The sequence below is a fragment of the Mustela nivalis genome, assembly GCF_964662115.1.
Source record: "Mustela nivalis genome assembly, chromosome: 6".
In the NCBI taxonomy this organism is placed as follows: Eukaryota; Metazoa; Chordata; class Mammalia; order Carnivora; family Mustelidae; genus Mustela; species Mustela nivalis.
The window spans coordinates 75413765-75425825 of NC_139025.1; the positions used below are offsets into that span (position 1 = coordinate 75413765).

General features: G+C 37.9%; 1 protein-coding gene across 4 annotated transcripts in view; it reads left to right on the forward strand.

The window, feature by feature from the left end:
- MYO5A (myosin VA) overlaps nt 1-12061 on the forward strand; it is a 193863-nt gene that overhangs the window by 97872 nt on the left and 83930 nt on the right. For all 4 annotated transcript variants that reach the window (XM_082734712.1, XM_082734713.1, XM_082734714.1 and 1 more), the window contains exons 9-11: nt 1524-1630; nt 8705-8970; nt 9805-9886. In XM_082734712.1, coding sequence (XP_082590838.1) covers nt 1524-1630; nt 8705-8970; nt 9805-9886 — 455 coding nt within the window. The remainder of the gene's footprint in view (nt 1-1523; nt 1631-8704; nt 8971-9804; nt 9887-12061) is intronic.

Here is a 12061-nt window from a genome sequence, read left to right on the forward strand (position 1 = left end):
AGGTGAATTTTATTGTATGCAAATTATCCTTCAATAAACTGAAGGCATTAGGGGAGGTAGGACTAACTGTAATTCTTTGTTTTAATTTTCACAAAATCTGAAACCTAAAGCTAAATGAGATGAGTTCCTGAACAAGTTCAAGTTCACATTTTGTAGGGTTCTGGCTGTTTTGTTTGTCTCGCCCTTTTTTTTTTTTTGGTTGTTTGTGTTTGGGAATGTGGTTGAGCTTGTGTAGTGACAAACATTGTATCACAAGTAGACTATTCCACTGTTTAAAAGATGGCTCAAATGTCTCTGTCTTGTTTCTGAGATTTAAAACATATGGGGTCTACATGCAAGTAAATTAATCTTTAGAACTGCAGTGTACAACTTTTAGTGGTGAATTATTTATTTTACAAACCTCAAAATATAAATGACTAAAATCATGTGTTGGTATTTTGATGCGTACTATGAGGTGAGTTAATTTAATTTAAAAGCATTGCTAATCAGAGTATGGTCCAGGACCATAGTGGAGCTTGCAAAAATTCAGAAACTCAAGCCCCATTTTAGATCTACTGAAACAGATCTGCACGTTAACAAGATCCATTGGTGATTCATATACACATTAAAGTTTGAAAAATTACCACTGTAATTTTAGGGCTAAATCTATTCATAAATAGAAAATTGCAAATTTTAAAAGTCATAATTAGGAGATAGTAAAAATATTCATTATAAGCTCAACTCTCAATTACCCTGTATATGATTACATATTTGAAAATAATTTTACTATTTTTACTTTTATATAATTATATCTAATATTCAGGAAATTCTTACCTTATTGAAAAATGAAGCCAGATCTGATAAAATGCCAAAGCTATACAGCTTTCTCATCCTGCCTTATCCATCAGTTGCTACTCTAATGCCGCATTTCAAATTCTCTCATCAAGCTGAGTACAACAATGGGCCCAAACACTTCTCATCTTGGGATCTCTTTAGCTTATAGTTGGTCTGTAGTTACAAGGAGTAATTAAAATAATCTGACTTAAAATAGTCTTATTGGGCTATAACTTGCACTTGGGAGTAGAGAAAATAGAAAAGGTAATGATGTTAGTAAAATACTTAAATCCAGGGTATTACGGTGATGATAATTTGTTTAGCATTTACCATGTGTCCCGTAGTATGCTAAGTATACTACATGACTATATGTATTTTCTCATTTAATGCTCATGGATTCCCTTTGAGGTAGTCACAACTATTTCCATATCTCACATGAGAAAACAGAAACATAGAAGGGTGAAGTTATGTGCCCATGTGACATGGCAGGTCAGGAGCAACACCTGCCCTTGAGCCAGTTCTCACTCCACAGCCTGTGCTCTCAACCGTGATGCTACACGGTGTTATGTGTTGATGTCAGCAAAGATGAAAGTGTGGTTAACCATGACATGTGACCATCTGCACCTTTGGTAATATTCAAGGGTTAAAAATAGGCTTAATATTGGCTGTTGCAATAGTTTATTATCACTTGTTCATTTACTCTATTTCAGGAATTAGTGAGTCTTATCAGATGGGAATTTTCCGAATACTTGCTGGCATCCTTCACTTAGGCAATGTTGCATTTACATCTCGGGATTCAGACAGCTGCACGATACCTGTAAGTTCAGAATATGCTTAGTGTGATAGCAGTTTCCTTGTGTTTCAGTTTTGTTAATTCAGTTTTGTTTCAGTTTTGTTAATATTTGAAGTCTCTATTATCATTATCAGAGAGATAAATTATCCCAAGTAGAATCGTGAACTGAAGGTAAGAAATTTGGATGCTAATCCCTCCTGCACAGTGATTGTGTGTGTTAGCAGTAGGGAAGAGGAGAGAACTTGGATACATGTCTGGTCCATATGAACAGAGGTGGGAAGTATTAGTATTCAGTGTGAAAGTTGGACTGGGGATGTCGAGGGAGAGGGGTTCATTTGGCCCATGGTACATACCAGTAATTGAAAACTTTATGTCTTCAGCTGTGGAGTTGTAATATAGTTTAAAGGTTGTTGAAACAACTATTAACAGTGATTACTCCTGTGAAGAGGAACTAGATGACTGGAGGACTGAGTGTCTTCACTAGGATTTGCATATTCTTTCACACATAGTGATAACTGCACACTGAGAATTAAAACCCAATTCTAGGGGCGCCTGGGTGGCTCAGTGGGTTAAAGCCTCTGCCTTCGGCTCGGGTCATGATCCCAGAGTCCTGGGATCGAGCCCCGCATTGGGCTCTCTGCTCGGCGGAGAGCCTGCTTCCTCCTCTCTCTCTGCCTGCCTCTCTGCCTACTTGTGATCTCTGTCAAATAAATAAATAAACAAAATCTAAAAAAAAAAAAAAAAAAAAACCCAATTCTATATGTGGAAGTGTTTGTTTAAATTGTAACAAAACCTGGTAGTGTCAGGTTGTCCTCATTGGGCATTTATGATTTGCAGTATTTGCTGATCACCACCATCAAATATAACTCATGCATATGCGTGTGTGCACACACACAGTTTTAGATACTTTCTAACTTTATTAGAATGGAGGGAGTTTTAGTATAATTAATTATTTTTCCATCCTGCTTCCTCAATACTGTGATAGGACACAATCTGAAGATTTATGTTTCACTCTTCAGATACCCAAGTTGATATTAGCAAATCTACATGTAGATTAATTCATGATTTAAATTTGCATAAATAAGACGTTAGTTTTGAAATACATGTTTTTGTGTCTCTACTTGGATTTAGTCCCTATTTTACTGTTTAATCATGCTTTGGTTTTTTGGTGAGTTGCTTACACTTCTCTGAACTTTTGTTTCCTCATCTGTAAAATGAGACTTTCTTTTCCAGCAATTTTCGACTGGGTGCTCTGGTTGATCTTCATACTGGATAAACCATAAATATATATATATATATATATTTTTTTTTTAAAGATTTTATTTTTAAGTAATCTCTGCACCTAACGTGAGGCTTGAACTCACAACTCCTAAGATTAAGAGTCTCATGTTCCACTGAGTGAGCCAGCCAGATGCCCCATAATAAATTATATTTTTTTAAAAAAATTAATAAATATATAAAATTTAGTCAGAGACCAGAAACTAAGTGAAAATAGGAGCTATGAGAAAGAAGTAGAACCCTGGAATTAGGGCTCATCTTGACGGCTCATCTGAAGCCAAGTGACCATGAGTTTTAGTTTTCCTAGCCAAGTAGAGTGCAAAAAACAAAAGACAAAGCCCAGGACTCATATAAACAGGGGAACTCCTGCCTAAAGCTAAGGCCCTAAATGGGAAACTAGTAATAAACTTGCCCACCACCTACTTGAAGAGTACAAAGAAAAGTTGATCTGGCTTGAGCAAACCTTGGTGCTATGTGTAGGAGAAAATAGGTCCTAAAATTTTATGGCAATGAAGTGACCCTCACAGTTACTCCCAGACTGATTTTTGTAGTTCCCGGAAAACTAAATACAGAAAATTTAACTGAAATTGGTCCTGGATTGGTGGTGCCTTAGATGCCTGTCAGAAGCAAATATAAATCTATAAATCTACTTTGGATGATCCAAGTCTCAATAGAGTCCCATGAAAAAATTTACAACAAATAATTGGTTCATAGTCAGAAATCACAAATGCCACAAAGAAATGAAATAGAAGGAGCTAGGTGAAACAACAGATAAGAGTCAAACCTATTAAGAATGCTGAAAGAAATTAATAGCAAACCAACACAACTGAGGAGAGAAGAGATGAACTAGGAGAAAGATGTGAAGAAATTACCCAAAATGCAAGACAGACCCAGAGATGGAGCACTTAAAACAGAGGAGAGGTGAAGGACAGAATAATAAAATCTAATTTTAATCCAATGAGAATTCATAGAGGGGGAAAAAAAAAGAAAGAGGCAGACATAATATTTGAAAGATAATTATTCACAAATTTCAGAAATTGTGAAAATGGCTTCTAAACCTCAGATAAGGAAAGTCCACAAAATCCTAATTAGGATAAATATAAAGAAATCCACCTAAGGCACACCATAATGATATCAGAGGCAGAGAGAAAAATCTTAAAACAGGCAGAGAGATAAAATATAACTACTTTTGAAGAAATAACAGTTAAACCATTAGCTCACTTCTCAATTACAATAGAAGCTAGAAAACACTATCTTCAGTGCTCTAGAGTAAATAACTATTAACTTAGAATTGTATATCCCATAAAAAGATCTTTCCAGAATGAGGGAAGAATAGAAGTGTTTTCAGACAAATAGAAATTGGGAGATTTTGTCACCAAAAGGCCCTCACTAAAGGAAATATTAAAGAACCTGGTTTAGGTAGAAGGAAAGTGACCCAAGATAGATCTAAAAGTACAGAATGAATGGTGGATCAATAAACTAGGAAAGCACATGCCAGTACAGAAAATGTTTCATTAATTAAAACAGTAATAATTATGAATAGTATATTGGGCCAGGAAAGACAGAACTCCCCACAAAATACTTAGTTACAAAGGGAAAATAGCCATCTTTACAGTGGAGAAACTTGGCAGGCATTCCCTTAATCAGGTGACTGCAAGTCACAGGACCAGTGGAAAAACCAATCAACATCTCAGAACTTATTTTTTTTGTACTTGTTGCTGTTGTTTGCTTTTTTTGTTTGTTTGTTTGTTTTAAAGATTTTATTATTTATTTATTTGACAGGCTCCCTACCGAGCAGAGAGCCCGACAGGGGGGCTCAATCCCAGGACTCTGGGATCATGACCCTAGCCGAAGGCAGAGGCTTTAACCTACTGAGCCACCCAGGTGCCCCTGTTGTTTGCTTTTAAAAAGCCTATAAAGGGCACCTGAGTGGCTCAGTTGGTTAAGGAACTGCCTTCGGCTCAGGTCATGAACCAGACGATCCAGTCCTGGGATCTAGTCCCTGGTTCCCTACTCAGCAGGGAGTCTGCTTCTCCCTCTGACCCTCTCCCCTCTCATTCTCTCTCTCTCTCACTCTCTCTTTTAAAAGATTTTATTTATTTATTTGAGAGAGAGATCCAGAGAGAGAGGGGTCACAAGTAGGCAGAGAGGCAGGCAGGGAGAGAGCGAGAATCAGGCTCTCTGTTGGGCAGCGAGTTGATGTGGGGCTCGATCCAGGACTCTGGAATCATGACCTGAGCAGAGGGCACCCACTTAACCAGCTGAGCCACCCAGGCGCTCTCTTACTCTCTCTTAAGTAAATAAATCTTTAACAAAAAAATAAAAAGCCTCTAAGGATATTCTTTATTGGGCTCCCTGCTCAGCAGGAAGCCTCCTTCCCCCAAACCCCCACTTCCCTTGCTTTTGTTCCCTCTTTTGATGTATCTTTCTGTCAAATAAATAAATAAAATCTTTAAAAAAAAAAAAAGAAATTCTTTATTTCTCTGGTTTGTAGCTTATAGTGAACATGGTTGGGTTTTTTTCCCCCAGGTTTTTAATTTTAACTCCAGTATAGTTACCATACAGTGTAAGATTATTTTCAGGTGTGCAGTATAGCGTTCAGCACTTCCATACAACACCCGGTGCTCATCACAAGTGCCTCCTTCATCCCCATCACTTGTTTCACCCTCCCCCGCCTACCTCCCCTCTGGTAACATCAATTTGCTCTTAGTAGTTAAGAGTCTGTTTCTTGGGCTTTTTCCATAGTGCAGCTATTGTTAATATTGCAATAAATATGGGAGTGCTTGCACCCCTTCGAATTAGGGTTTTTGCATTTTCGGGGTAAATACTCAGGAGTGTGATTACTGGATCATAGGGTAGTTCTATTTTTAACTTTTTCCAGAGTGTTTTGTGGAAACTTAACTTTTTCCATACTGTTTTCCAGAGTGGCTGCACGAGTTTGCATTCCCACTAGCAATGCATGAGGGGTCTTTTTTTCTCCACATCCTTACCAACACTTGTTGTTTCTTGTGTTTTTGATTTGAGCTGTTCTGGCAGGTGTGCAGTGATATCTCATCATAGTTTTGATTTGCATTTCCCTGGTGATGATTGATATTAAGCATGTGTTCATGTGGGTGTTAGCCATCTGGATGTCTTTAGAGAAATGACTGTTGAACACTAAATAACTTCTGATGTGGTGAACTGAGAGCACAACATCACTTCTCTGGTATTCCTGCTAAGAAGGCATGACCCAAATCTAATCATGAGGCAGTGTCATACAGACCTTCATTGAAGGACCTACATTAAAAAGGTCAAGGTCACAAACAAACAAACAAAAAAGAGTGAAGACCTATTGAGATTAAAGGAGCCTAGTGAAACATGGCAATTAAATTCAGAGTATGAACTTAGAATGGATCCTGGACTGTAAAAATATCTCCCCCACTCCTGTGCAGAGACTGTTAGAACAGCCAGAAAAAAAAAAATTGGATTGGATCTGTAGGTTAGATAATAGAGTTGTGTCACTGCTAATTTTCTAATTTTCTTGGTGATATCATAGTTATATAAGACAGTGTCTTTGGTTTTTAGGAGTTGCACCCTGAAAATATTTAGGACTAAAATGGCATCATGCATGGAACTTCTCTCAAAGGTTTTTTGTCGTTTTATTTTTTTCCTCCCACTCTCAAAGGTTATAAAAAATTAATGTGTATGTACATGTATTTGGAGGAGAGAGAATGATACAAGCAAATGTGTAAAATGATAATATTTAGGGAATCTGGGTGAAGGAAATTCTTTGTACTGTTCTTGAAACTTTTGTCTTAGTCTAAAATTAGTCTAGAAAAAAAGTTAAAGAGAATCATCAGCCCCTGTTCCCCCTAAAAACATGGAGCTAGAGTACTAGATAACAATTGGATTACTGCTGTAGGAATTCAGCTGAATAGTTTTGAAAAAAGTATCCTCAAAACATAAAGGTACAGAAAGTTTGAAAATAAGTTTAGAGAAGACACATCATAATAACTAAAAATAACCCTGGCAGAGCCTGTATTGATATTCAACAAAATAGTTGGGACCAAAGCAATACTAAAGGTAAATAGAGTACTATGTAATAATAGAGGTTTTATTCATCAGGAAGATGTAACGCTTTTGAACTTTCATGTACTTAATGGCATAGACTTATCATATATAAAGCAAAAATCAACAGAAACCAAAAGAAGAAATAATTCTATCGTAGTGAGAGATTATTGACTTTTCTCAGATAAAGAGAAGAGGTAACTGAAGAAGTCTAAAAATCAGTAAAGTTACAGAAAATTTGAACAAAAAATTTACAGCCGTGATCTAATAGTATGGTCATGTTCAAATAGAATATGTTTAGAAAGTACTAATGTCAAATCATACATATTTATATGAATGAAATTAGCTGCTTATTTAAGGGACATATAGCATGCTGTTGGTAATGATGCTAATTTGTATCTGAAGTGGCCACTTGGGAGGAGGGGAGGTGAGGGAAGGAAGGGACTGCTTCAGTGGGAAGGGTCAGGAGGTGAGGATGCCGACACCCAGGTTCTAATGACAACAGTGACATACATTGGCCATCTGATGTTTGATAAGCTGTCCTCTTGGATTTCACTCCAAGATAGCCATGTTTCATCCTGCTTATTCCCTAGGAATGTCATCAGAGTCAACTGAAACATGTGAGTGAAGATGTTCACAAATGTAGTGCGCTTGTGTAGATTAAACTAAACAAGGTTTTTTTTTTTTAATTTTTTATTTTTTTATAAACATATATTTTTATCCCCAGGGGTACAGGTCTGTGATTCACCAGGTTTACACACTTCACAGCACTCACCAAAGCACATACCCTCCCCAATGTCCATAATCCCACCCCCTTCTCCCAAACCCCCTCCCCCCAGCAACCCTCAGTTTGTTTTGTGATATTAAGAGTCACTTATGGTTTGTCTCCCTCCCAATTCCATCTTTAAACAAGGTTTTATTGAATGTCTACTCAATCTACTCAAATCAAGGCCTAGGGAAGACCTTGTAGGGGATAGAGATTAAAGAGATTCTAATCTAAGAAGTCCAATGAATAACTCTCAAGTTATCTGTCTTAAACCCTTCAGTGACTTCCCTTTGCTCTCAGGATAAAGAACAGCCTGTCTCTCTGGCTTCATCTCAGATATTTTCTCCCTCACTCAGCTTTAGTCCCTCAAACTATAGTTTTCTCCCACCACAGGACTTGTGTACCAGCTATGCCCTCGGCCTGAAGACCCTTTCTTTCCCCTTTCACTGAGTTAATTCTTCCCTATTCTTCAAGTCTCAACTCTGTTTCTCAAGACAACTGGCACTTGCCTCCCGAGTGGAGCACAGTCCTTTCACATGGAATCATAGGATAGCACCCTTGTTCTCTGCAGTCATTTTACATTTTAGGGAGCAGTCGTTTGACTAATATCCATTTCACCTAGTGACTATAAATTCTAGGAAGATAGGGGCCATGTCTGGTTTTATTTACCGGCATGTTGTAGGCACTAAGTAAATACTTGTTGACAAGCTGACAGATCTTCTGATCAACTGACTGAATAAAGGTGCCCGAAGACAGATACAAACAAATACAGTGAAGAGAAAGGAAGATGTAGCGTGTGAAACGAGCCCTAGAAGAGATGGTAAAATGGTGTCTAGATGCTAGTCTACTGGATGACTAAGATGATTATCACCGATCAGGTTGAAGTGATCTTGGTGTTCATTATAACAAAGAAATTGTTGGGTTTATTTGTTACTTCTTTGTGTTCTTTTAGTAAATTCTTATTTGATTGATTTGGTCATAGGAAATAACCCACTCTCTTTTATCAGCCCAAGCATGAACCTCTCAGCATCTTCTCTGACCTTATGGGCGTAGACTATGAGGAGATGTGTCACTGGCTCTGCCATCGGAAACTGGCTACTGCCACAGAGACATACATCAAGCCTATCTCTAAGCTGCAGGCCACGAATGCCCGTGATGCCTTGGCCAAGCACATTTATGCCAAGCTCTTTAGCTGGATCGTAGATCATGTCAATCAGGCCCTCCATTCTGCTGTCAAACAGCACTCTTTTATTGGAGTGCTGGACATATATGGGTAAGTGTATTTGGCTTGATGGTCTGCCACAGAGCATTTCTTTCTAGAGATTATCTAGTAACTGAGTGGGTCCTAGATTCTGTCTCCTACTGGTAAGGAGAAAAGAAAATTAGAAGAGCATTTCTAAAAATCTTATTTCATTTGCTAGTTTGCCTTCTCTGGGTGCCCTCCTTTAAAGATTTTATTTATTTGAAAGAGAGAGAGTGAGAGAGAACATGAGCAGGGGGAGGGGCAGAGGGAGAAGCAGACTCCTAGGTGAGCAGGAAGCCCAATGCAGGACCCTATCCCAGGGCTCTGGCTGGGATAATGACCTGAGCTGAAAGCAGATGCTTAACTCACTGAGCCACCCAGGTGCCCCTCTGGGTACCCTCATTTAGCTGTTAATACAGTTCTATACATTTGTGGTTTTTGATGCCTAATTTTTAAAATTATCTTATAAAGTTTTTCAAAAGAACCTATGAGATCTCTATTTTCAGTTCCCTTTTATGTCAATATAGGCCCTGAATCTATAAATTGACAAGAGCAGTAGCTTTATCATAATTATGATTGTTCCCCACCTGGGGATGAATTAGCCCTCAAAAACTCATAGTGTTGAACATTGCTGCATGCTGCAGCCTTCAAAAAAAAACTCTCTGCTACACGGCTGATGCCTACCTGTTGGGTGTAGATTCCATGTTACTGACTTATAAACCTTTATCTTCACTGATGTGGAAAAGAGGTTTCAGAATGTTGGGAAATTTCTCATTTCTTTCTTTCTAATGGGCACATTTTGAATATTTTAAAAAGCTGTTTGTTTCTTTTTCTCCTCTTAACATACTGTTTTTCATTTTACAGATTTGAAACATTTGAGATAAATAGTTTTGAACAGTTTTGCATAAATTATGCAAATGAAAAACTACAGCAACAATTCAATATGGTAAGAATTTTCTTTCTTAACTAATAGTCTACTTTAAATTCTTTTGAATTCCTGCTCTGTGTTTCAAGACTGGTTTCTGAAAAGAGACTGTAAATTGCAATTATTATGTGGGATTTAGAACAACTGAGCTGCTGAGGAACTTAGATTAATAAATAGGTGCAGTGTTAAAGAAATGTGTATAGCCCAGGTTACAACCTGAGAATAGTAAAAATTGGGTCAAAATAAATTGAGTGATGGAAACAGGAAGTGTGTTAGGTGATAACATAGGCAGTTTGAAGTTTTAAGCCCAGGATATCCTTTAGTGTGTTGTTCCCGTGGAGTGAAGACTATCATAACTCCTGCTTGCTGTATCCTCAAGATGCCAGTGTGAAAAATCAGCACACACTGTTTTCTACATATTTTCAACAATCTGAGACATCCACCACAACAATAGCAATGGGAATATTTTGAGAATGGTTCTTGTCCAGTTGTAGTATGAAATATCAAGTATTATCACGGTATTGGGGAATTTAAAGGTGTTTAAAAATGAGGGGCAGTACATTGTAATAGTGAAGATCACAGACCTCCAAAGTAAACTGCTTGGGTTGGAATCTCATTCTGCTTTGATTATTCATGGGACCTTGGGCAGGATAATTGACCCTCCTGGGCCATCTTTATAAAGGGGATAATGATAGTACCTACTGCATATGGTTGCATAGATTGAATGAGTTAGAATATGTAAAGTTATCAACAAGGACCAGGCACAGTTCTAAGTGCAGGATTAGGGATGGTTATTAGTACTGATGAGAAAGGTTGTTAAAATGAGTTGCCTAAAAAGCAAAACAAAAAAACAAAGAAGTCACTCGTAAGAGTTGACGATGGAAGAGTGGAAGGGCAGGAGAAGAGTCCTTAGTATCCTCCTTTTATAAAAAGAGAGGAAAAGAGGCGTGGTCTCTAGTTAATGAACAAAAAACAGAAGTTTAAAGGTATTGTTTTAAGTTACAGAATTAGTAAAAATCAAAAGAAGAACTAAAAATAGTAATATTGTGAGGACAGGGGACCGGCAGTAGAGAGATGGTATATATGAATTTGACCACATTTGCCTCTTCAAGAAATCAATAGATGATATTTACAATGAATATATAAAAAAATAGTAGATAAACATATCCTTTAGAAGTAAGTATCAGAAGAAATAACTAAGGAAGTTAAAAATGGCTTCCTCCAGAGAGTGAGACTGGATTGAAGGGGTGGGGCAAGGGATTCTTGCGTGTCATCATCAAACCTTTAGACTGTTTGATTTTTAAAAAATATTGTGTATACTCTGATGAAAATTTAGACCCTCTTTATTTGTCAGGTTAAGCTGCTTAGCACAGTGAAATAATGCAAAGGTGATCTTCAAGCCTTAAGCTTATGACTGTTTCCATAAGAATGTTATTGGTGTCCTTTTTATCTTTGCTTAAGAAACATTAATAAAAACCTGTCAGAGACTAAACTGAGCATTATCTTTTCTCAAGGTTTTACTGAGTTTCTTAATACTTTAATCAGAGCCACAGCCTCTGCTCTTTCCTAGTATATTTTGGCACAAGATGACTGTAAATGTAAGGAACCAACACTGGCCTCACTAGGTACTGGCTCATTTGTCTATTTGACAAGGACCCCATGACCTTGCATGTGTGTTTCTGACTCTCTCATTTCTCTTTCTCTTTCCCTCTGTCACTGTCAATCTGTTTTTCCTCTCTCTCTCTCTCTCTCTCTCTCTCACACACACACACACACACACACACATACACACACAGTGCTGCATCTTAGCTTCTCTCTGCACAGCTGCTCCACTCCCTCTTACTATCAGATGACTTCTTCTTCCCTTCTCTTCTGTGTATATTTTCTCAGGGTTTCTGCTTCCTCAGTCACTTCAAGCTCCCTCTGAACCCAGCAGTGGTTGGATTGCCCCTCTCATCCTTTTTCTTTTTCTTTTTTTTTTTTTTTCCTGGAGAGATAGGGAGATGGGGGGAGGGGGCAGAAAGAGAGAGAGAGAAAGAGAGAGAATCCCATGCCCTGCACAGAGCCCAATACAGGGCTTGATCCCAAAACCCAGAGACCTGAGCTGCAATCAAGAGTTGGATACTTAACCAACTGAGCCATCCAGGCACCTCTTTCCTTTTACCCTCTTAACTTGCCATTTCCCCATTCATTTTG